General features: G+C 46.8%; 1 protein-coding gene across 3 annotated transcripts in view; it reads left to right on the top strand.

The window, feature by feature from the left end:
* The first annotated feature begins 4,177 nt into the window (after positions 1–4,177).
* RFT1 (RFT1 glycolipid translocator homolog) overlaps positions 4,178–20,138 on the top strand; it is a 40,541-nt gene continuing 24,580 nt past the window's right edge. For 2 of the 3 annotated variants that reach the window (XM_088028096.1, XM_088028093.1), the window contains exons 1-7: positions 4,244–4,287; positions 6,690–6,874; positions 8,670–8,755; positions 10,796–10,912; positions 12,037–12,226; positions 13,007–13,108; positions 16,320–16,457. In XM_088028096.1, coding sequence (XP_087884222.1) covers positions 6,719–6,874; positions 8,670–8,755; positions 10,796–10,912; positions 12,037–12,226; positions 13,007–13,108; positions 16,320–16,457 — 789 coding nt within the window. In that variant the 5' untranslated portion in view covers positions 4,244–4,287; positions 6,690–6,718. Of the gene's footprint in view, positions 4,288–6,689; positions 6,875–8,669; positions 8,756–10,795; positions 10,913–12,036; positions 12,227–13,006; positions 13,109–16,319; positions 16,458–20,138 lie in introns of all 3 variants that reach the window. The other variant, XM_028124498.2, reaches the window with a different exon arrangement.

The following is a 20,138-nucleotide window of genomic DNA, read 5'->3' on the forward strand; positions in this document are numbered from 1 at the left end:
CTTAGGCAGTACTTCTCAGAGCCCGATCCACTGTATCAGAACCACCCAGGGTGCTCGTTAGTGTAAATTCCCAGGCCCATCCCAGCCTCTTGAGTTAGAACTGCTGAAGTGGAACCCAGGAATCAGCACTAACAATGAACACTGGTTCAGTCCTGGTTTGGGGTCTGAGAGCCACAATGCCAGAGGCAAATTCCAGGACCCCCATTTACTAGCCCTTGGGCAAGTCCCTTAACCTCATTGAGCCTCAGTTTCTTGGTCTGTAAAATGGGGATAATAAGGGTATCTACCTCTTGGGGCTGCTGTGGGAGTAAAATGAGATCATGAAAGCGAAGTGCCTGACACCGTGCCTACATGGGTTCAGCAAATGTGGACTATTAGTTATACAGCCGTGTTCTCATGCCTGGGGACTTCTGAGGGAGGGGCAGAGCCTTGAGGTTCTCCTTCTGGGAGGGGCCCTGGGGGAGGTTCTTGGGGCAGCAGGAAGACTTGGGAGGGCAGGGCCCTCACCCAAGACGCCCGCCACCTACTGGCTGGTGCCTGGGATGGAGCCCAGCTCCCCCTCCTCCACTCAGCTGAGGCCCAAGGCACAATTAGCCATAGCTTCCCTGCTACCTTGCCACCCGCTGGCAGCCCCCCCCTCCCTGCCCTGCTGCCCGGGGAGCCTAGCTGGCTTGGCGTCAGCCCTGGCACTCCCTCTAGCTTTGTAATAAAATAGGCTGCTTGGGTCAGCTTTCCTTGGCAGGGAGGCCACCTGGCACAGAGGGCAAGATGGAGGGGGGTAGGCTGGGGAAACAGCTCCTTCAGTGACCACCAATTATAGTCTGGTGTTCTCCAGGGATCACTGGTTCTCCAAACCAGGTGACCCCTGGGGAAGAACCCTTCTCATCTTCCCCTTTTTCCTAGTGCTTCATCATTCATTTATCCATGCATTCATTCATTCAATATCCAAATGTCTACTGCATGTCCAGGCGCTGGGGCTCAACAGTGATCACCAGGATCAACAAACGTTTTCTGCAAAAGGCCAGATAGGTAAACGTTTTCAGCTTTGGGGGACACACCATTCTGCTCTTGTAGCACGACAGTAGCTGCAGACAGCATGCAGACAAGTGGGTGCATGTGGTTGTGCTCCGATTTATTTGTGGACGCTGGAATTTGAATTTCATATACTTCTCATGTGTCATCAAATATTCTTCTTTTGATTTTTCCCACAACCATTTGAAAATGTAAAACCCGTTCTTAGTTTGGAGGCTGTACAAAAGAGGCAACAGCCAGCAGGCAACAGTCCACCAGCCCTGAGCTTAGCCCTCTACACAAAACCTGTGGATTGTGCCATGCCCTGTGGGTGCCAGTGCTCTTAGGAGAGGCAAGGCCTTTGGGGAGGCTCAGCACGGAGATGAGGGAAGCCTCCAAGCCCACTGCCACTCGACCACTGCAGTCCTCCCAGAGTCTATCCCCTTGATGCCACATATGTTCTCTGTGATTTAGATATGGGGACTCTTAGGTCTCCTTTGAGACCTGAAGCTTTTTGAGGGCAGGAACATCTTCAAGCATTTAGAGTCAGAAAGCATCTAGGTTCAAATACCAGCTTGACAGCTCCCTAGGTGAATGACCTGGGGTGAGTCACTAACATCTCTGTGCTTCATTATCCTCATCTGTAATACCCACCCCAAGAGGTGTTGAAGGGGATAAAGAAGTTGAAACATGCATGTACAATGCACACACGGGTGCCTACCATGGAGTCGGTGGTCAGTGCTCATTGACCTTTAGCACGGCTCCTTTCCCCACCCACCCCAGCACCCAGTATGGCTCTGAGCACAAAGTGCATGTTCAGTCTCTCCTTACTAAGTCCTAACCTCCAGAATGACAGAAAAAGGCCCCCAACTCTGTGAACCCCTCAGAGTCTGTATCCTGGACTCCCCTGAGGCTTTGCTCTTTGGGCTTAGCTTGGAGCATTTCCCTTTTGGCTTCTTTGCCCCCAGCAAAATGATCTCCTCGTCCCTCCTAGACCAGCCCACCAGCATGCCCAGGGTTAGGAATATGTGGACATGAAGAGCTCTTGGTTGATTCTGCTTCAGGGACGAGCCATGGAGGAGGCAGCTGCTTGGCTGGGGATAAAGGGTGCAGGAGCCTACCTCGCCTGCCAGCTCAAGGTCCGTGGGGATGGGCAAGCTGCCCAGGTCAAGCCCTTGGGCAACTCAGCCATTAGGCCAAATACATTAGGCTGACCCTCTAGCACTTTGCCCTCCTCTCTAGGCATACTCCTCTCCCAGGTGGTTGCCTGATTTACCCTGCCTTCCAGAACAACATGTCCCCTCCCCCTCCAAAAGCCTCTCTTACCTTATCTGGTTTCATTTTTCTCATGGCACTTATCACTATGTGAAAAGTTATTATTAGGACTGTTTCAGTCAGTCTCCCTTCCACTAGATTTTAGATTCCTGAAGGGCCAGACTTTTATCTGCTTTCATTCTTATGATTACCCTCACAGAACAGATAGATAATATCTATCTATCTACAATATGAGCATACTGAGGTTACCAGGGTAGTGAGTAATGGAATGAGGATTCAGGGCCAGGTCTGTTTCATAGTCAAACACATTCTGAACCTCTACCATTAGACACAGTTTGATTACCCTGGCAAGATGGAGTTGGGGAGGAGAGGGCATAGGCCTTGAGCCCTGTGGTCTGTTTCCAACAGCAATAGCAGCTGTCACACGGCAGGAAGCATTTATGGAACTCCTAGGAGCCTTCTCCAGCACTGCTGCAGGAGGCAAAGCCAGGTGGGCTTCACTCTTGCCTTCTTAAAGCTCATGTGCTGTTTAGGCAGAGACACATATTCTACCCTCTTCACTGCAAAGCAGACTGGGCTAGAAGCTATAAAGGTCACAAAGTGTTTTCCAGGTGCTTAGGCTGCTATAACAACATACCAAGGTCTAGGTGGCTTAAATAACAGGCATTTATTTATTGCAGTTCTGGAAGCTGCAAAGTCCAAGATAAAGTGCTGGCTGGTTTGTAGATGGCTGCCTTCTCGCTGTATCCTCATATGGCAGAGAGAGAGCATTCCTCTCTCTCTTGTCTCCTCTTATAAGGGCACTAACCCCATTCATGAGGGTACCACGCTCATGATCCACTACCTCCCAAAGGCCCCAACCCCAAGTACCGTCACATTGGGGATTAGGGCTTCAACATGAATTTAGGGAGGACACCAACATTCAGTCCATAGCAGGTGCTGAGTGTAGTACTCAGGAAAGTCAGGACAATGGGGTCTGGGAGAGTGGTTGGTGGGGGATGCCAGCAGGGAAGGCACTTTGGGCAGAGGGCAACCCGGAACGAAGGCCAAGGAGATAGGGCTGTTCATGGAATGGTGAGGGTTCGTAATGGCTAGGCCTGGAGAGTGTTGGAAAAGGGCAGTGGTGGTGTGAAAGGTGGTTCAGAAGGTGGACTGGGGTCAAATCAGGGAAGGCCTAAAAGAAACTGGGAAAGTGGGCTTCCTAAGACTGCATAGAAGATAAGAACAATGGCAGAGCAAGGTGATGCCATCACCTTTATACGTTTTATAAAGCATTTCCCGGCCATTCCTCTGCTGTGTCCTCAAAACTGGTAGCATGTAAGCAAAAGTTTAGGATCTGAAGCCCAGGGTCGGCTCCACTCAGGCACAAGTTGTGCAGATTTGAACAGGTCACCTCACATCTCCACATCTCATCTTACTCATTTGACAACAGGGTCCAATTCTCAGCTCTTTAGAAAGGATTACACAAAACCACACTCGTGAAAATGCTAATTTAACTTCCGGTCCTTCAGTCCTTTCTGTGTAAAAAGCTGACAATTCCCGTCCTAATTCTGGGGGCTGAGGCGCAACTTTGTAAACCAAGGCCAAAAGGCAAGAATCTTATGAACGAGGCCGGGGAAGTTAGTGTTTCTTGGTTGGTAGGCTGAGAGCCTCAGGGAAGGGATTTTGGCTACTTTAACAGCTTCTCCTAACTTACTTCGGACGAGGAGGGACAGGGACAGAAAACTCACAAGCTCAATCCAAACGAGAGGAGAGATGCGGCGCAGGCACACTGACGTCACTCAAGCCGGCCGCTTAATGGGCCAGAACCTCTCGTGCTCCGCCTCCGCTGCCCCAAGATCACCAATCAGAGAGCGAGGCGCTCCGTGACGCTATCCTCTTGCGACGAGGCCTGTTGGCGGTGGCGTTTCCCGGTGACCGAAGGCGGGTACCGAAGCTATGGGCAGCCGGGAGGTGCTGGGTCAAGCGGCCCGCCTGGCCTCCTCCGGTCTGCTCCTGCAGGTACTCTCTGCCCGGCCGGCCCCAGCCTGAGCCGCAGCTGGGATGCGCAGGGAGGCGGCCCTGGGGCCCTTGAGAGCGCGCCCCGGGGCACACCCAGTCCCGGCATGGACCCCACTTACAGGGGGGCTGGACAGGAGGCAGTGGCGGCGGAGAAGGGGTGCCTGGGCCTGGAGTGCAGAGCCCTGGCTGGGAGACTGCAAACAAGTCACTTTCGTTCTGAGCGCTGTATCTCCCATATGGTAGTAGGAGACAGGTCAGGTGACGGGGTGCCTTTGGTGCTCTAGAATCTGATGCTTTTAAGGGAAGGGGTTCACTTTCTCCATGCCCCATCGCTGACCCTCAAACACCTTTTTCAAACGCTCTGACTCCCACTGAGTTCAGAGAGACAGTATGGCATAACTAAGAAAAAGATATCTGGGTGTAGGAATCCTGGTTCTACCTTGTGCTTGCTGCATGACCCAGGACAAAGTACTTCTGTTATGCCTCAGCTCCTCATCGGAAAATTGGGATCATAATAGTTCCTAGCTCATAAAGTTGCTATGAGGCTTGACTGGAGTCATTCAGATAATTGTACTTAATGCTGTACCTGACTCTTAGTATGCACTTAGTAAATATTGGCTGCATTTTCCTTCTGGCTGGGTGACCTTGGATAAGTTACTTCCCCTTCTTGGCCTTAATTTTCATCATCTTTCAGATAAGGTACATGCCAATTGGTCCAAATGGTCTCTAAAGATTCTCTTAACCCTAGCAGCTGGTCATTCTGAGTGGCTCAGTTTTTCTGTGTTACACTCTTAAGCCGTTCAGCCCTTACTCAGAAGAGTCCTGAATCCACCCTCCCCCTTATTTTAGAGGCAGTGTTTCACTTGGATATTACGAGAACCCCACACACTTGCGCTCACTTAGTCCTTGTTACTTGGCAGATCCCTGCTCTTGTGAAAAATCACTTAACTTTGAGCGTCAGTTTTCCTTATCTTAAATGAGAACAATAATGCAACCTCCTAGGGTCATTAGCAAGATTAGATGGCTTGACTGTTAAGTGCCTAGCTCATTATAAGTACTTAGTAAATGTTAGGTATTCTTATTATGGTAATGAGGATTTTTAAAATGGTCATTATAGGGATGAAATGAAATAATCACATAAAACATGTAGAAGAGTTCCTTGCACAAGATATGTGTTTAATAAACATTCACCTAACCCTAGAGTAGGTGAACAGTGAATTTACCAAGTCTTTTTTCTTCTATTCCACAACATAAATAACTGAGTTCAGTGCTTTATCCACAATGCTGATTGTTAAGGCTTTGATGATACCTTACCACCCAGATTGGATTCATAAAAAAAACAAACAGACCACATCTTAGCAGAAAATACAATGGACTAGGAGTCACGTGGCCTACCTATAAAGTGAAGCTGGGTCATATGATTTTTGTGTGACATTGGGCAAATCACTTTGCTCTGAGTCTTAATTTGCTTCCTGTAAGTTTACCCAGTTGCTTTGAAGGGTCAAATGATTAACCGATGTGAAAGAGCTGTTTCTAAACTGTAAAGCCCTTGAGGGAGGTGGATGGGGGATGGGCTAGATGGGTGATGGGTATTAAAGAGGGCACTTATGATGGGCACTGGGTGTTGCGTGTACTGGATGAATCACTGAATTCTACTCCAGAAACCAATATTGGGCACTGTATGTTAACTAAAATTAAAAAAAAAAACCCACAATATATATACAACGCATGTAATAAATCCCACTTTTTTTTTTTTTTTTTTTTTAGATTTTATTTATTTGACAGAGAGAGACACAGAGAGGGAACACAAGCAGGGGGAGTGGGAGAGGGAGAAGCAGGCTTCCCGCCGAGCAGGGAGCCCGATGCGGGACTCCATCCCAGGACCCTGGGATCATGACCCGAGCTGAAGGCAGACGCCTAACAACTGAGCCACCCAGGCGCCCCTCCCTCATTTTTAATATAAAATATAAACTGTAAAGTCCTTTACAAAGTTAAATGAAGATTGTGTTGCTAATAAGGGCCACTATATGGAGCAAATACTGGGTAGCATGAACAACTTCAGAGCATCATTAACTCAACCCTTTCTTCAAACCAATGAGGAGGTAGGGATATAGCCTGAGACATTTTCTTAGACAATGACAACTTTGACTTTTAAGTTAGCATAAATAGGTATACATTGTTTTTAAAATATAGCCATAATCTAGGCTTCCTGAGTGTCTTAATCCGTGTATGTTTAATCTTCTATGCGTTCTCAAATTACAATGCAGACAGTTGAGATAAATTTGCAATTACATTGTATTCTGCAAGAATTTGAGAGCTTATTCTCTGTCTTAATTCTGAGCTGGTCTTAGTGAAAGTATTAAGGTCTTTCATTTGTATGTATTTTTCTTTTTTTTTTAAAGATTTTATTTATTTATTTGAGAGAGAGAGAATGAGAGACAGAGAGCACGAGAGGGAAGAGGGTCAGAGGGAGAAGCAGACTCCCCGCCAAGCAGGGAGCCCGATGCGGGACTCGATCCCGGGACTCCAGGATCATGACCTGAGCCGAAGGCAGTCGCTTAACCAACTGAGCCACCCAGGAGCCCCTGTATGTATTTTTCAAAAATGCTTTCACCTTCACAATCTTGTTTGATCCTTGTTCTCAACCCTATGAGATAGGTAGCCTCATTTGACAGAAGGAAATTGAGGCTCATAGGAGTTAGGAGATGATGGGTTTAACAGCTAAATGGTGATTTGAGACTCTGAGCTGAGCGCTTTTTCCATTCAGGGCTCCATGAATTGGCTTCAAATGTCTAGAATTGAGTCAAGAATTTGGTATGTATGTATCTGCATGTTTCCAAGGAGAGCTACAGAGCTTTCATTGGGCCTTTCTCAAAAGGCCACCTTTGACTCCATAAAGGTTAAGATTGTGGTAGCTTGGCTTTAGAGACCTTGTTGCTCTGTGACACTTCAGTGTTACAGACACTGACAGTGTTAAATTGTACTCTCTGTTTTTGGTCATACCTTTCCCCAGAGATTTTCAAACCATCATGGCCCATCGACATATTTTGATTTAATCTTTCAAAGTTCAGCTGTTGAGGGGAGTGTGGGTGGCTCAGTCAGTTAAGCGTCCAACTCTTGATTTCGGCTCAAGTCATGATCTCAGGATTGTGAGCTCGAGCCCCGAGTCTGGCTCCACACTGGGTGTGGAACCTGCTCAAGATTTTAAGATTCTCTCTGTCCCCCTCCCTCTGCTCCCTCCTCTTGCTCCCCATTCCCCCCCCAACAAGGGTGTGCGCTCTCTCTCTCGCGCGCTCTTGCTCTCTCAAAAAACCAAACAAATTGCAGCTGTTCACAGGTCACTCTGAGAGTGATTTGTCATTCGCTATGGAGTGCACTTGAGTTAGACCTGCCGTGCTGCCTGAATGCAGAGGGGGGCTGAGGTTTGTACCTGGTCAACATCCCCACTTAGCATCACCACTTAGCACCCTGTTGTTCTCTGTCTCCTGGGAGAATTCTTTGCTCAGGTAGTTTTCTTGAATTGACAGGTTTGAAATCTTGGGATATATCCCCTTCAGATGGCAATAGCTGGACCCTGTCTCTCTTTCCCCATTTTATATTATCTTATTATTTGCAGTTGTCATTTACTGCAAGTTACTTCATTGTGTGTCAACGGTACTCAAAATTTTTTTAAGGATTTTATTTCTAAGTAATCTCTACACTCAGCTTGGGGCTCAAACTCATAACCCCAAGATCAAGAGTCATATGCTCTACTGGCTGAGCCAGCCAGAAACCCCTGTATTCAAATAAAAAAAAAAAAAGGTATTTCAACTCATCTCAGGAAAGTGGCAAATATTTAGAAAATAAATACAGGCTTTTTTCTTTTCTAATTAAGAAGACAAGTTCAAAGAGATTAAGTGTCATTATCAGAATCCCCAGATATTACTAGGCAGAGAAAAAAGAGAAATTAGACCCTGTGATTCCTAGAGATTCTGCCATACCCTGCAGGCTCCCACTTGCTAAGCGTGTGCTATTTCTAAACAGGCTGGAGGGAGGGCCAATGGGAAGCACTAACTAGAATTCTCTGTCTTCTGGAGTGCCTAACCTTCAACCTGAAGAAATTCACAGACTATGTCAGGGGCTTCCTCTTATCAATAATTAGAGAGCCTTCCAAGTGCCTTTGTGGGTTCTTTGACCACCGCACAGATGTGCTCAGGACCTCAAGGACCTCAAGGAAAATTTCAGAAGAAATGCAGACCGGTGGCGCTTTTTTGAGAGGGTCTCTGTGGCAAAGCTGCTGTATGTCAGTACGTTATTAGGAAGAACAGCCACATTGTTTTCATTTCACAAATAAATATTCCCAACATAATTTATTCTCACGAATTTTTCCCCTTTATCTGTAGGTGTTGTTTCGATTGATCACCTTTGTCTTGAATGCATTTATTCTTCGCTTCCTGTCAAAGGAAATCGTTGGCATAGTGAATGTCAGGTAAGAAGGGACGTGCCCTGGCATTGCCCACAACTCACGCCCCTAGTGAGGGTACCTGTGTGTCACCCGCAGATTTTATAAGCATAGGCCTTTCCCAGAAGCGGGGTGTTTTAGCAGTGGGCTGAGGAAGAGTATGCTGGGGTGGGGGAATGAGCAGGCAATGTTGCTTTTAATGGCTCCATGGAGTGTTTGCCATTATCAACCTCCAAATGCACACTTCTCTGCCACCTGTTCCGGTTTGCCTACTTGGAGAACCCAGGAGAGGAGTGGGAGTAATTCCTTGCAAGCCCTGTCTCAGGTCTAATCCTGTGTTCTTGTCCTGCTGACAGCGAAGGAAGCAGGAATTCTGCAGTACATGAGGATGTACTTCATCATTGCAGGGCTGGAGCAGGCTGCCTTCCCTCATCAGTGAATTTTATAATTGGAAAATGGTAGTTAGGGTGAGAGCTTGAGTCCTTGTCAGGAGTCCCTCGGCGGCTCTTAGAAAGCTGCCTTACTTTGTCTTTTAGACTCCATTTTGTTTTCTCTACTCTCCTTTCTGTTCGAGGGCACCCACATATATTCTGTATTCACAAATGACACAAAAGTATATGAAGTGATGTGAGTGCTCAGAATAACTCAGCTTCTCAGGTGTATCTTCATGTCCTGATAAACAAGACAGTGTGTTCCAGACAACATTTCCCATCGAATACCCACCAAACATATGCTCTGGGCTCTATTCTCAGAGCTTGGAGAAGGTTCTCAAACTTTGACAGGCAAAGGAATCATCTGGGGAGTTCTGCACTAGGTGGGACTGAGGGGACCAGGAATCAGTATTTTGACAAGCTCCTCAGGTAATTTTAGAGTAGGGACCATACTTTGAGAAATACTGTTTTAAAAGCAGGAAGAGGGGTGCCTGGCTGCTCGGTGGGTGGAGCATGTGACTTTGAACTTGGGGTTGCGAGTTCGGTCCCTATGTTGGGTGTAGAGATTACTTAAAAATAAAATCTTTTAAAAAAATTTTTAAAAAGAGGGGGCACTTGGGTGGCTCAGTCAGTTAAGCGTCTGCCTTCTGCTCAGGCCATGATCCTGGGGTCCTGGGATAGAGCCTCATGTGGGGCTCCCTGCTCAGCAGAGAGTCTGCTTCTCCCTCTGCCCCTCTCCCTGCTCATCTCTCTTTTTCTCTCTCAAATAAATAAATAAAATCTTTTTAAAAAAACAAAAAACCAGGAAGGAAGAAAACCAAATCTCCTCTTAGGTGCTCAGATTTGAAAACAGTTTGGGCTTCTTGCCATCTGGTCTCCTCCAGATTGGCACGTCTCTGCTTTGACAACTGTGGTCAGGCCTGCCCCCTACTTAACATATGGTTCAGTCTCCTCATTGGCAGTGGTGGACGGAAACACTGGGTAGCAGCATGATCCTTGGACAACCTCAGAGAGACCTTAGCCCTGGGCTGTCCCCAGTCTGGCTTCATCAGCCAGAGCCTGTTGATGAGAAAAACCTCAGCTACCACTCACCCAGGTGCGGGAGGGTCCATCTACGTACTGCCCACCCGGGAAGTATGCAGACAAGCCTGGCTGACCTGGGTTGCAGTGACCTCTGTAACAAGTCTGTTGCCTGTCCTGAGATACTTTTGGCCAGAGCTTCCACTCAGTAGAGCCTCAGCGTCTCTTATAAGAATTCTTGGGTCACCAGTCTCAGGATGACCAAGAGGTCCCCTTGCCGTGTGTGGTCATATCTTGTCCTTTTCTCCTCCTTATGGTCAGAGCCACACCTCTGCCTATTGTTGTGAAGCGTTTGGTTTTGGGGGCCACTGCAGCAGTATCTGTCCTGGCATAATGCTCCGTAGGCACACACTCAGGTGTCCCTTGTTCAGTTCCTAACTCTGTTGTTCAAGTGGATCAGATTAGTACGGGACCCTGTAGGAACTCACTGCCCTTCACATCACCACCAGTGGTTTATGCCCGAGACTTTTTCTTCCCGTCGCTGGCAAAATCTCAGAAATTCTCTCTGTGAAAAAAAAAACTAGAGTCATTATTGATTTCTGCCTTTCCTTTACAGGCTAACACTGCTTTACTCAACCACCATCTTCCTGGCCAGAGAGGCCTTCCGTAGAGCATGTCTGAGTGGGGGCACCCAGCAAGACTGGAGCCAGACCTTCAACCTCTTGTGGCTAACGTGAGTTGTGCTTTGGCAGGAGACAGTGCAAAAGCAAGTGTCTTAAGTCTTACAGGTTAAACAGCAACTTTGCCCAAAGCTGAATTGTCTCCAGCTTCAGTTTCATGGGTGTTTCTGGGGACTGGGTGTGGGACAGGAAGGAGAGAGCGTCCATATAGAAGGAATTTGTTGGCTGTTTTCTCTGTGGATGGTCAAGAGCTCTGGGTGGGGGTCTCGGGGCCAGGTTTCTAGCCCTGTTTCTACCCTCTTGGGAGACTGTTTCTGCCATTCCTGATGCCCATTCTGGGTCTCACTGGGCCTCTGCCATCTTCTTTATTCCTAATCTTTCCCCCATAGTCTTTCTGAGCTTTTAACAACCACTTAGTATTTTTTGAAAGCCTTTTAGGGCTTTCATTATATCTTTCTTCAATTTTGTTAGGTTGATTTCAGTTCTGAGCCTTTTAGAATATTCTTGAAGGCCAAGTACATCAGCTAAAACTTGTAATGGCTTTTCTGCAGTTAGATCCCTGCAGGGAGGGCTGGTGCTTGAGGTTGTTTCTCAGTACTGCCTTACATAACTCCTTCTTGCCTCATGGAAATGACTGTCATGAGGCTGGTAGGTGTTCATTTTATTCGAGGCATGACAGTTAACTACTCAGTCATATTGAAGTGCTCTGTGGTGCACATGCAAAGGGACACTGTGCACTGGACTGTTGCTTATTTGGGTGCAAAAACCAATTGGATGCTGTCTTTTAGTAATTCAAGGTGCCAACAACAGGCATGTACTTTCTGGGAATTTTGCTTATCTCGTCAGCGTAACACAGTGCATAGGAGTGTAGGTTTTGGCATTAGATGGGGATCAGGTCCTGCTTCTGCCCTTGACTAGCTGTACATGACCTTGGCCAGATTACCCAGTGCTTGTCATCAGCCTTAGTTCCCTCATCACTTAAATGGGGATAATGACAGGATCGTTGTGAGGTGTCCAAGAGGTAAAGGGGGTGGATCTAGTGCCTGGTGTGTAGGAAGTGCATTACTAAGTGGTAGCTATTTTTATGATTATATTTCCTTTCTGTTTAGTGCTACTATTTTAATATACATTTATTTTTATATTTAGCATATTAAAAAACATTTTTTCCCTTTTCTAGAGTCCCCCTGGGTGTGTTTTGGTCCTTGCTCCTGGGCTGGGTGTGGTTACAGTTGCTTGAAGTGCCTGATCCTAATGTCGTCCCCCACTATGGAACTGGAGTGGTGGTGTTTGGCCTTTCGGCCGTGGTAGAGCTTCTGGGAGAGCCCTTCTGGGTCTTGGCACAAGCACAGATGTTTGTCAAACTCAAGGTCAGTGTACCTTCTGCTTTGATGGGAAATGTGAAGAATAAGGGAAAGAGTGGTTTCTTAAAAATGTTTCCTAGGACGGGCCATCTGGGTGGCTCAGTCCTTAAGCGTCTGCCTTCGGCTCAGGTCATGATCTCAGGGTCCTGGGATCGAGCCCCCCGCCGGGCTCCCTGCTCCGCAGGAAGCCTGTTTCTTCCCCTCCCACTACCCCCACTTGTGTTCCCTCTCTCACTGTCTCTCTCTCTGTCAAATAATAAATAAATAAATAATCTTAAAAAAAAAATGTTTCCTAGGAGAGAATGATTTTTTTTTAGAATGCGTCTAAAAAGAAATTTGGAAAAAGGTAACATGATCAGTTTAGTTCATTCCCTTGAAATTTGGCATCTGGGCTGGGCTTAGGTTTACCTCTGCTATACTATTAATGCAAAAGAGGTTTGCTGATAGTGAAGTTATTAGTTTAGATAAGAATGTAAGAGGACTGTAAAGGTTTTTCAGATTTTTCTAGTGATTCTGTTTTTAATTGTATACTGATAGTAACTTTTCATCTTTCAAAATATGTAATTTGATTTGTACAAAAGAATATATAGCATATGTGTAAATCTTGAAGCATGATGGTATACTGAAGATCCATGAACTTACTGCCCAGCCCAACTAGAACATTATCAGTGCTGTGTGCCCCATCTCTGCTTCCAGGGTAACCACTACCCCAGGTTCCTATTCATCATTCCTGTGAATCTTTAGTTTTTAATAATGTGAAGTGCACCCTTTACCATGTGTATGCAGGTGATTGCCGAGAGCCTGTCAGTCATCCTCAAGAGTGTCCTGATAGCTTTTTTTGTGCTGTGGTTGCCTCACTGGGGGCTCTACATTTTCTCTTTGGCCCAGGTAAGAGTTACAGTTTTTCACTATTATATAATCTTTGTTTCTCCATTTGATTTTTTCTTCTTGTTCCCATTACTGTGTGATTTACATTTGCAGTATTCATGCATGTGAGGCAGGCTGGAAACTCTAGAAAGATGGTCTTGACAGTGCTTTTCCTTTGGCTGTCCATCCCACTCCATGTGCTGTTGCCACTGATGTCCCCAGGGGCCTGGTGAGGGCCCCACAGGCCTCGCTGTCAAACACAGTGACTCCTTTAGATGTTCTGTGGGCAAGCCCGTACGAAACTCACCTTTGATTGTCTTACTGTCTTATGGAGGAGGGGAAAAAGCAGTGACGGGGTGGGGTAGGAATCTAACTGAATGTGTGTGATTTTCCCTGGATTGCAATCAGGTGTTTTCAGAATAGGAGGAAACTCTGCCAAGCCTGTCTGGAACTCGGACTGCAATCTCACACAATGCAGAGCACAGGAACCAGGTCCTGGCAGGTACACTCTCAATTCCGGCAGGCCTGGCCTCGTTGCCATCCCATGTTCTAGTTCTAGTTTATATCCCTGGCTCTAATGAAAGTACAACTAGAGTACAGTGCTCATTTTAAAAATGAAACCTAAGATCACATAGTTACTAGAACAGCTTATAGTAAAAGCAGTTTGCAATTTTTTTTAATGTATGGGAAGATAAGTTAAAATTTTTAGTAGTGATTTATGTGAAAGTCTTTCCCGTGTCCTGAGCAAAAATGACAAATATTGTTGTGAAACACAGAAAAAGTAGATTTCCAATCAATGTTATAAGAATGAGAATTGCCTCCTAAAAGCAGTTTGCAAATAGTTGTGTATCTTAGAGGAAGAATTATTTTTGCCATGTTTTATTAGATCTGGAACTACAGGTCTCCACATTCATCGTGTTTTTTATATACTCTCCCTAATAGAACAGGAGGGCATGAAGATGCCCAGTTATTGGTTGACTCCTCTTGGGAAAGACACTTGCATTATGACTTTCTGATGCTCCCACCCAGGATACAGCCCAGGTCAGCAAGGCCCATTCTGAGTTTACTTGCTTTCTTATTATAAGACTTCAGAGAGCTCTTCTCTGGTACAGTCTTTATCAGTGTCTGTGTGAGAGGTCTAAGAGCCAACAGCACCTCATATCAGCAGGCAATCCCCACCAGGGCTCTGGGATTCCCCTTTGTCCAACCCACCTCCAGGTTCCTCCTTAAACAGCCCCTTACCACATGGCATCATATATTAAATAAAAGGGTCACACTAGAATATATATTCTTACAACTCAACAACAAAAAGATAGACTACCCAAAAGGGGGGCAAAGGACCTCAATAAACATCTCTCCAAAGAAGATATCCAAATAAATAGCCAATAAGCACATGAAAAGATGCTCCATATCATCAGTCATTAGACAAATGTAAATCAAAACCACAATGAGATACTACTTTACACCCATTAGGATGGCTGTATCAAAAAACCAGAAAATAACGAGTGTTGACATGGATATGCAGAAATTGAAGTCCTCACACATTGCTGGTGGGGATGTAACATGGTGCAGCCACTGTCGAAAACGGTTTGGCGGTTCCTCAAAGAGTTAAATGTAGAACTGACATATGCCCAGCAAATCTGGGCCTAGGTGTATACCCAAAAGATTGAAAACGTGTTCATACAACTTGTACACAGATGTTCACAGCAACACTATTCACCACAGCCAAAAGGTGGAAACAAGCCAGATGTCCACCACCTGATGAATGGGATGAGCAAAATGTGGCATATGTGTGCAACGGAATATTACTCAGCCATAAAAACGATCACGTGCCACGGCACAATGACCTTGGAAACCGTTATACTAAGTGGACAAAGCCAGACACAAGGCCACCAATTGCATGATTCCATTAATATGCAGTGTCCAGAATAGGCAAGTCCATGGAGACAAAGCAGATTTTGATTGCTGGGGTATGGAGGAGCAGAGAGTGACTGCTTAATGGGCACAGAATTTCCTTTTGGAGTGATGGAAATGTTCTGGAATGAAATAATGGTGGTGATTGTACAACACTGTGAATGTACTAAAAGCCACTGAATTGTATGTTTTAGAATGGTTAAAACAGTCAGTGTTATGTGAATTTTTCCTCAATAAAAATGGGGGAAGGATCACGTAGTTAGGATACCCTGCATGAAGACTACCCATAGGTTGTTACTATTTCCCCAGGCACTGGTCTGTGGGAAGATGAGGGGAGGTGGGGAAGGGAGTCCTCTTGTCACAGAGGATGTTGCAACTGGTGGTATGGCTCAGAGCAGAGCTGCTGTGTCTTCTTACAGGGCTTGAGGCATGGAGGAGGACGGTGGATGGTGGGCTCTGTCCTCAGGCACGGATAAGGGTGGAAAGCCGCGGAGCCCGAACCTGCTAAACAAGGCTCCCCTTTCTCCTTGCTCCCTGCCTTTGCCACAAGAGCAGGCTTAGCGTTTCCAAGACTGAAAAGCGGGACATGGAGGTCCCATTCCTTCCTGAGCTAATGTGCATTGCTGTTCCCAGCAGGGAGAGAAGACAGAAGGGAGCTTGTGAAAGGGGCTGTTTGGATACTCCTCCCAACCTGCAAACAAAACCCCAGGCTTCGGCTCCTGGCCAAAAGCCACCCTTTTGTCTTGGCTGTGTGGAGGGAAGGGTGGGCCCTCTTATCACCCCCGCACCCCCCAGTCCCTCCCCCATCCTGGAGTGGCTCTTGCCCTGCCCATGCACTGGGCAGAGAGGAGGGAGCCAACAGCTCAGTTCTGCTTTGTAGTCCGTGTCACAGCTTACGGGTTTATGGGAAAGCCCCCGTCATCTAGGACAGCAAGTCTCTGCATATTAGCACAGGACTTGGGGGTCCTTGCAGGGTGCTGTTGAGGCGGGAGAGGCCTTCCTTTGAGAACACGTCTGACATTGCTGTGGTGGTGGCACTAGGGGATGTCTGTCAGGGAAATGATGTTCTGCCCGCCCAGAAGAACCATTCTCCCAGTCAGGTGACATGCTTGGAGCACTTTCCCCAGAGATGCCGCAGTGGAGCTGGCTCCTCGTGAGCAGTGCTCTTCCCCAGAGGGGAGGCATTGCTCACTAGAAGGTATGGTTCATAAAGACAGTCCTCTTTCTAGTTTGGCCTTTGAGGTCAAGTTTCCAGGCATATCTTAATTCTGCCTATATTAAAACAGTGCCATTTAAATCCATTATTTTCTTTTTTCAGCTTTTGTATACTGCAGTTCTGGTGCTCTGCTATGTTATTTATTTCACAAAGTTATTGGGCTCCTCAGAATCGACCAAGCAACAGACTCTTCCCGTCTCCAGAATAACAGATCTCTTACCCAATATTACAAGAAGTAGAGTAAGTAATATACTCTCTCTCTCTCTTATCATTTTAATCACAGATGCTGATTATCCTGGAAAGAAGGAAACTGTTACTTCTCATTTATTGCTAAAGTAGTAAGGATAATTTCATAGCTCATATTTACTGAGTGCTCGCTGTGTGCTAGGCCAGGGCTTCTCAGCCCTGGCACTACCGACATTTTGGGCTGGATAATTCTTTGTCGTGGGGGCTGTCCTGTGCATTGTAGGATGTTTAGCAGCACTCTTGATCTTTACTCACTAAATGCCAGGAGCTACCACCTCTCAGCTATGATAACCAAAAATGTTCCCTGGACAAACGTCCCATGGGGGACAACACTGACCCCGTTTAGAACCACTGTGTAGCCACTATGCTGAATGCTTTACCTGCCTTATATTTAAAGTTTATACCAACTCTGTGAGGCTGACCTTATTATTTCTGTTTTAGGGTTGAGGAACTGAGGCTTAGAGACTAACTCTCTGCCCAAGGTGAGGGTCAGAGTGAGGGTAGGGGCCTGGAGTGGCTTGACCCGCACAGAGCACAGGCTGTAACTACCACGTGCCAGTCTCTCTGTTCGGCTGTGTCTTGGTTTTTCCCAGGATTGACTTCCAGCACAGAGAGTCCAGCGTGCTGACAAAGCAGGGATGACCCCTGCATAGCTCTGTTACCTAGAGTCAGGCTGGTCTTTCCAGTGACCCACTCTCCCGTGGACACCACTGAGGATTCTAGGTACTGGTGTGTAGGAGCGAGGCATAATCTTTTTCTTCTGAACCCTTCAACTCTCGGTCCATTTGACTTTTATTTCCTGACTCTGGTGGGGTCATTGCTACCGTCTGTGGCCCCGGAGTGGTACACGTGACGTTATGCGTCACTGCCTCTGCTCAGCTGCTTTGTGAACGGGGCCGGCCCGCTTTCCCTTTCCCCATGCTCGTTTGCCGGCTAGATGTGGTGCACGTAGCTGAGGTAAGGCTTCAGCTGGACTTCTCCTTTTTCCTCTTTTGTGATTACTTGAGAAAGTAGTAAATGTTTGAGACGTAAATTTCAGAACTTATGGAATCCTGTGACCCAGCTTTTCAAGAAAGACCAGATATTATGTAAAGAAAGATATGTTCTCATTTGTTAGGTAAGAGTTCTCCATTCTTATCAAACAGATCTCACCTTTAACCTAAATCGACATGGCAGTTTTGGGATACAACAGTGCCTCCTCTAAAGGCTTAGAGGAGAAGGACTTGGGATCACTTGTGCCCGGAGCTGCGGCCGCCTGCCCACAGAGCAGGTCTGAGAGTGCTCCCCAGTGTTCCATCTGTACCAGGCCTGGCCAGCTTTTCATACTGGGCCAGCCCCGGTGCCCAGCAGTATTTTGGAAAGGAGCATTTGGACCATTAATACAGGCAAGGAGACAGAGCATAGTGAAAAGAGCCATAGTGTGTATTTAATTCAGTGGTAGGCTCACAGCTCCGAGCTACGGTTTTCTTATCTGTCAAGTGGGGATACTAAGAGTACCTCTCCCCTAAGGTGCTTGTGGGAGTGCAATGAAAAGGGGCATGGGAGGTACTGAATGCTGCGGCGGACACAAGTGGCTGTCCATGAGTGACGAGTGGCTCCACGGCAGAGCCTAGCCCAGCAGTGTCTGACGGCACTGGGCTGGGAGCTCAGTGGTTTAACCTGGCCTTCCATCCTGCAAGTACCCAGGCTCCTACTGCCGGGACAGAAGCCTTGACCGTGAGAAGGGATGTGTACCTGTCTTACACAGTGGCACGGTTCCTGCTGACAGACAGAGCACAGCCCCATGCCAGGTGCCATCTGGGATACAGACATGTAGGAAGGTGATTGCTGGGCCTCGGGGAGCTTCCTGTGTGTTTGGGAGGCAGTGAGTGCAGATATAAAGCCTGTAGGACTCTCTCCAGACCTCAGGGTCCTTATTTTTAAGGTGAGATTATTGGTCTACCCGACCCATGAGGCCCCTTTGAAAACTTAAGGAATTGTGAAGGTATTTGAACTTGGACAAAGCTGTTTATAATAACTACCATGAACTGCATGTTTACCCTTGCTTGGCACTATGCTGAGCACTTGACATGGACTTGTATGTTGAACCATCCTAGTAACCCTGTGAGATATGGTCTCCATTTTGCAAATGAGAAAACTGAGGTTCAGAGGAGTTAAGTGACAAAACCAACATCACACACTTGATTTGGGACCTACTTCTCTCTAACTTGTGTCTGTGGACTGTCCTTAGTCTTCGTGTTTAAGCTCTCTGCTGAGTAGTCTTCCAAAAGAAATTGGCTTATTGCCCAAAGTAGTTATTTGTTGGCTTAACAATTGGGAAGTTCCAGCTAGAACAATTCATTATTCAAGTTTATTTTTTGTAAAAGAGAAAAGAAATGAGGTGAATCTGAATGCAGTGGATGACTTTACCACCAGCAGTGTGCCCAACTTGACTCTCAGGAGCAGCTTTGTGCCCTGGGGGCTCCCTCAGACAGAGCTGCTCAAGCAGTTACATCCAAAACCGATTTGACCACATTGGGAGATTTGTTTCCTGTGCTTGTAGAATCCCATCTTCTGTAAAGAGATTTATTTAGCCTTAAAATAAATGATACCTCAAATAATGGTTGCCTTTTATATTCTTTGACATTTCTGAGTGATTTCATAGGAGAGATCTGCTAATATTTAAGTAAAGCTGAGGAATTTAAACAGCAAGCATGTAATAAGCAGTATTCTGTGTTAAGCACTGTTTCAGGTGCCCTGAGTGGGGTCCCCACCCTCAGAACTTGCATTGTGGAGGGGAGATAAGGTGTCTACTCAGCTAACCACTGCAAGACAGTGTGTGTGTAGTGCTAACAAAATAGAAGCCCAGAGAAAGGACATGAATTCCATGTGGGAACATTGAGGAAGGCTTCCTGGAGGAAGCTTCTTTTGAGCTGGGCCTCGACACATGGACAGGCAGAGGTGAATGTGCACATGTGGTGGAAATGTGCATTTGCGGCTTTGGGAAGAAAGAATGTTTACTTGGGGCCCATTATATGCCCATCGCTGTGTTGGCATTGAGATTGCAGAGATGACTGCGGTACTTGGTTGGCTGGACAGTGGGGGAGGGGCGAGGAAACAAAAGGTGGAAGGAGGTTATGGCCTGCAGGGCTAGGGCCAGGTAGTGGTGGCCTCAGTGCCCTGGAGTACAGGCTTGATTCAGGGGTAGGGGAGCCTAATGAAAGGTTTGTGAACAGTGCCGTGATCCAATTGCCTATGTTGAGGCGCTTACCATCTGTTTCACATTTATCGAGTGTCTCGTTTTCTCTCATTCAGTCCTTAGACCAGCTCCAGGAGATAGGACTCCTTATCCCATTTTGAAGATGAGAAAACGGAGGCTTAGCAAAATTAGGTGTCTTACCCATAGCTTTTGCATTTAGAAGTTGGTCGCTGCAGCTTGAGCCTCAGTGTCTGAGCTTGACTCCAAAGCCCAAAGCCTCCCAGGAGAAGGATGGTCTAGAGAAAAGGTTGGAGGTGAAAGAGCTCAAGAGGAGGCAGTGGTAGTTGTCCAAATGAGAGTGATGAGGACAGTGGGAGGGCGGGTGGACGTGTGAGTGTGGACACAGCTGGGGCAGAGTCGATGGCCCCAGAGCAAGAGGGAGGGAACGGGGTCCTATGTGGGGTGTGGAGGTGATACGGGGCAGAACACAGGACCAG

The sequence above is a fragment of the Eumetopias jubatus genome, unplaced genomic scaffold (genome assembly GCF_037043125.1).
Source record: "Eumetopias jubatus isolate StellerSeaLion01/CBP00866 unplaced genomic scaffold, mEumJub1_p1.0 scaffold_1, whole genome shotgun sequence".
Lineage (NCBI taxonomy): Eukaryota > Metazoa > Chordata > Mammalia > Carnivora > Otariidae > Eumetopias > Eumetopias jubatus.